The sequence below is a fragment of the Taudactylus pleione genome, unplaced genomic scaffold (assembly GCF_031769625.1).
Source record: "Taudactylus pleione unplaced genomic scaffold, aTauple2 ptg000738l, whole genome shotgun sequence".
In the NCBI taxonomy this organism is placed as follows: Eukaryota; Metazoa; Chordata; class Amphibia; order Anura; family Myobatrachidae; genus Taudactylus; species Taudactylus pleione.
Genome location: NW_028285140.1, coordinates 1251628 through 1256975, shown reverse-complemented (window position 1 = coordinate 1256975; position 5348 = coordinate 1251628). Strand labels below are relative to the sequence as shown.

The window sequence follows — 5348 nt, the reverse complement described above, 5'->3', positions numbered from 1 at the left end:
AGGATTACCTGCCGGTATGTGTAGGGAGACCAGCCGTAAATGACAGGACACAGTGACTAGCAGGATTACCTGCCGGTATGTGTAGGGAGACCAGCGGTACATGACAGGACACAGTGACTAGCAGGATTACCTGCCGGTATGTGTAGGGAGACCAGCGGTACATGACAGGACACAGTGACTAGCAGGATTACCTGCCGGTATGTGTAGGGAGACCAGCGGTACATGACAGGATACAGTGACTAGCAGGATTACCTGCCGGTATGTGTAGGGAGACCAGCGGTACATGACAGGATACAGTGACTAGCAGGATTACCTGCCGGTATGTGTAGGGAGACCATCTGTACATGACAGGACACAGTGACTAGCAGGATTACCTGCCGGTATGTGTAGGGAGACCAGCGGTACATGACAGGACACAGTGACTAGCAGGATTACCTGCCGGTATGTGTAGGGAGACCAGAGGTACATGACAGGACACAGTGACTAGCAGGATTACCTGCCGGTATGTGTAGGGAGACCAGCGGTACATGACAGGACACAGTGACTAGCAGGATTACCTGCCGGTATGTGTAGGAAGACCAGCGGTACATGACAGGACACAGTGACTAGCAGGATTACCTGCCGGTATGTGTAGGGAGACCAGCGGTACATGACAGGACACAGCGACTAGCAGGATTACCTGCCGGTATATGTAGGGAGACCAGCGGTACATGACAGGACACAGTGACTGTAGGATCACCTGCCGGTATGTGTAGGGAGACCAGCGGTACATGACAGGATACAGTGACTGTAGGATTACCTGCCGGTATGTGTAGGGAGACCAGCGGTACATGACAGGATACAGTGACTAGCAGGATTACCTGCCGGTATGTGTAGGGAGACCAGCGGTACATGACAGGACACAGTGACTAGCAGAATATCATAATTACAACACAGTAGTTCTAAAATAACTGTGTGATAAGATAATAAAAAAATAAATGTTTATTTCTTCTTACCAATGTTTTTTATTAATAATAAAACTGTTCCAGGCTGTATAGCTGTATTCTCGAAAAAGTAATATGTGAGTAAAGTCATACTTGCCGACTTTTGTGTTTTCCTCCCCAGGAGAAGCCCGGGAGGAGAAGCAGGTGGGCGGTGTTGGGGGTGGGGCCGGACAATTCACATCACTAAGCCCCGCCCCTTGTTAATTTTCCACAAACGTCCAATTTTTTATGAATTGTGCCATTAGAGCCTGTCACCTACCTCAGCACCCGCCGGTAATCGGGAATATTCCCCCCATTCTGCCCACATCACTAAGAAGTGGGGGAATGCAGGAGAAGTGACTACACTTTCGGGGGTGCGGTGGGCTACACGAGAAATTGTCTGCAAAATGTACATAGGTAACAATTTTTTATTTTTCTTAATGACATGATTTTAAACAAGACAATTTTCCTTGGATTTCTCTTTATGGGGTCTATTTACTAAGCAGTGTTAGGAGACAGAGTGAAAACTGATAAGGTACCAGCCAATCAGCTCCCAACTGTCATTTTTCAAACAGCCTGTGAGATGACAGTTAGGAGCTGATTGGCTGGTACCTTATCACTTTTCACTCTGTCTCTTAACACTGCTTAGTAAATGGACCCCTATTTATTAGATGTGTCCCATAGTATAACTGAGCCTGTAGCTATAATGTGATAGCTCAGCCTCGCCCTGTGTGCAGAATGTGACCACACTGGTATCTGAGTGTCAGAGACTTTCACTTTCATTTCTCTCTCCTGCTGCCAGCGATGGCGTCTGCTAATCTGAGACAGGAGCTGGACTGTTCCATCTGCCTGAGCATTTATACAGATCCTGTAACCCTGAGATGTGGCCACAACTTCTGCCGGGTCTGTATTGATCGTGTGCTGGATACACAGGAGGGGTCTGGAGTTTATACCTGTCCTGAATGCAGAGCAGAGTGTCAGGAGCGTCCTGCACTGATACGGAACATAACTCTGTGTAACATAGTGAGGAGTTTCCTGTCTACTCGGCCAGATCAGGAGGAGACTGGGATCTTCTGCACTTACTGTGTGGACTCTCCTGTACCTGCTGCTAAATCCTGTCTGCATTGTGAGGCTTCTCTGTGTGATAAACACCTGAGAGTACACAGCAAGTCAGCAGAACACGTCTTATGTGATCCCACCACTTCCCTGGGGAATAGGAAATGCTCCGTCCATAAGGAGCTCTTCAGATATTACTGCACTGAGGACTCTGCCTGTATCTGTGTGTCCTGCTGTCTGATCGGGGAACACAGAGGACATCAGATGGAGTCACTGGATGAGGCCTCTGAGAAGAAGAAGGAGAAGCTGAGAGATGTTCTGCAGAAACTGAGCACAAAGAGAGAGGAGGCTGAGAAAAGAGTCCAGAGTCTGCAGGAGCGCAGGAGAGAAGATCAGGGAAAAGCAGCTGGTGTAACAGAGACAGTCACTGCCCTGTTTAGAGACATCAGGAGACAGCTGGAAGATCTGGAGAAGAGAGTCCTGAGTGAGATCTCTGGGTGGGAACAGCGCGTTTCACTCTCAGTCTCTGATCTGATCCAGCAGCTGGAAATAAAGAAGGACGAGCTGTCCAGGAAGATGCGTCACATTGAGGAGCTGTGTAACATGTCTGATCCAGTGACTGTCTTACAGGAACCAGACACAGGTGACTTGTGTGATACTGAGGACACAGAGAGACATGATAACCAGGTCCATGGTGCAGGAGATCTGGATGTGGGTCTCATCTCAGGGACATTACTCACATTATCTGATATAATAACAGGTATAAATACAGGGATCTATGTGCAGGAAGCTACAGACCTATTACTGGATGTAACCACAGCTGGTAATTATATACAGATATCAGGTGACAGGAAAACTGCATCATGGTCACATATAAACCAGAATCGCCCAGTAACACCAGAGAGATGTCAGTATAATCAGGTAATAAGCACCAGGGGATTCTCCTCAGGGCGACATTACTGGGAAGTGGATGTCAGTAAATCAGAGCACTGGATGGTGGGGATGTGTTATCCCAGTATAGACAGGAGAGGAGATCAGTCACACATTGGATATAATAACAAGTCCTGGTGTGTGTATAGGTATAATGATCAGTACTTAGTGAGACATGACAGGAAATTGATAAAGTTACCTGACAATATCCCCTGTGACAGAGAGAGGATATACCTGGATTATGAGGCAGGACAGATATCCTTTTATTCTCTGTGTGACCCCATCAGACACTTACACACATACACTGCCGCCCTCACTGAGCCCCTTCATGCTGCATTATGGGTAGAGGGAGGAGGACGTATCACTATATCTGGGGGAGTCAGGACCTGGGAGAAATTACCGTAAAGATTCTGTCCAGAGACTGGTGACATCACAGGGTGGGAAATATGATTGGTGTAACACGTAGCCAATGGAATAAGGCAGTAGGTGGAGCTACAGCTGAGCTCCTCCCCTGTGTAACCAGGTGACCAGTGTGATTGGATGTGTTCCCATTAGGGATGGGCAGAACGATTCACTACACTGAGTTGAGCTACATGACTCTTTATGTAATGCAGTGCTGTAGCCAGCAGGGGAGCCAGCGACTCAGAGTGAGTCACTGACAGCTCCGCCCCCTACACTGCTGATCTGACTCAGTGCAGAAGTATAATCAGGTTGGATCAGCAGTGTAGGGGGCGGAGCTGCCACTGACAGAGAGGCTATGGGAGGTGACAGAGAGGCTAGGGGAGGTGACAGAGAGGCTAGGGGAGGTGACAGAGAGGCTAGGGGAGGTGACAGAGAGGCTATGGGAGGTGACAGAGAGGCTAGGGGAGGTGACAGAGAGGCTAGGGGAGGTGACAGAGAGGCTACGGGAGGTGACAGAGAGGCTAGGGGAGGTGACAGAGAGGCTAGGGGAGGTGACATGTTGTTGTGCTAGAAACGGTCATTATAAAAATCTATATATACATCTCTGTGGGATTTCTCTGCCTCTGACCCACTGAGAGCTGTGATTGGCTGCAATATCTGTCTGTCAGCCAGTGTGCACCCTATCACTGCAGTCACTTGCTCCTATTGGCTGTCATGTATAATGGGATGTTGTCTCTCTCTAGCTCCTCCTACTGGGAATTGTAGTTTCTTACATAAGAAAAGACAAGTTGGACTATAACTCCCAGCATGCCTTATTGCTTGGCTGTATTAAAGTGTAATTGGCAGAATCCATAATTATAATTATTGTCTTCTCATTATATCATTACTAATATTATTATTACACATTGCTGCGGCAGCGCCATACACTGGGGGAAACAGGGCACATATAATACAGGCAGAATAATACAGACATGTACAGTAAGTGTAGGGAGGGTAAGTGATCCCCAAGTGCCCCATCAGTGTGTTTATACATCAGGGTCCCCTCTGCTGTCTGAGAAGCTGAGAACAATGTATGATATTATCTATCACTGTAACTGCTGTGCTCCCTCCATTGTATGCTGGGTATGTGCCCTGTCCTGTACAAGGCCGCCATCACAGGCCGAGGGGCTTAGGGGAGGGGCGTGACAAGGGTAGGGGCGTGTCCTTGTCCCAGGTCACATGATACTTACAGGGGAGAATGCAGGAGGTTGTGGGCGGAGTAGCGTGTATTAGTGTGTGACGCCCACTCTATACTGGCCACACCCCTCCATGGTCTGACAACACCCACCAAGCGCTCAGCAAGGTGTACTCCTCCTCTATAGAGGTGCATTATGTTATAGTATAAACGCCCACCTGCTTGGTAACAGAGTTTCTATTAAATGAACATTTACATTTCTCTCCAACAATAACACTTTGTATTCCCCATGTGAGGACATAGAGACACCGTCACTCCCCTCTGCCTGTGCAATATGCAGCGTCTCTGCACGCAGCAAAGATATACCCACCCCAGCTATTAATAGGGAGGGGGTCCCAGGACCCCAGGTGTAATAATATACAGGATGATTGCTCAGGTAGATTGATCCTATAATTAGAGGGAAGTCGGCACTGAGGAAGAGATAGGCGCTGTCATCCGGGTGTAAGACCCTAAATACTGAGTCTGAGACATTATCTGGGGATTAGGGGTCAGTTCAATCAGAAATAATTTTGCAAAAGTGACCTCGCAGCATAAACCTGGTGCACATTGTGGCTTATTTCTGCAATGTGCGCGTCTGACAACAGCGACATCCAATAAGAAATGCCAACACACAGGCATCCTGGCAATGTCACACAAGCTTTGTATAAAACGTGACCTGGGAGACGGGCATGAGAGAGCGAGGAAATCATCCTGTGCCCCATAAATGTGGCATCTAAGACAGCAAGACATATTGACAGCAGGACATACAGACGGCAGGTCATATA

At 48.1% G+C, this 5348-nt stretch overlaps 1 protein-coding gene across 8 annotated transcripts; it reads left to right on the top strand.

Annotated features, from left to right (window-relative positions):
• The first annotated feature begins 1732 nt into the window (after positions 1–1732).
• On the top strand, positions 1733–3624 carry LOC148477185 (E3 ubiquitin-protein ligase TRIM39-like). Of its 8 annotated transcripts, none has more exons than XM_088457113.1 (2): positions 1733–2441; positions 2526–3624. In XM_088457113.1, exons 1-2 carry the CDS (start codon positions 1767–1769, stop codon positions 3351–3353), a joined length of 1503 nt encoding a protein of 500 aa, XP_088313239.1. In that variant the 5' UTR covers positions 1733–1766; the 3' UTR covers positions 3354–3624. The 8 variants fall into 8 exon arrangements, with proteins under 8 accessions (XP_088313239.1, XP_088313231.1, XP_088313236.1 ...); XM_088457105.1 differs by having other exon boundaries at positions 1767–1947; positions 1987–3624; XM_088457110.1 differs by having other exon boundaries at positions 1767–1999; positions 2129–3624.
• Positions 3625–5348: the final 1724 nt, after the last annotated feature.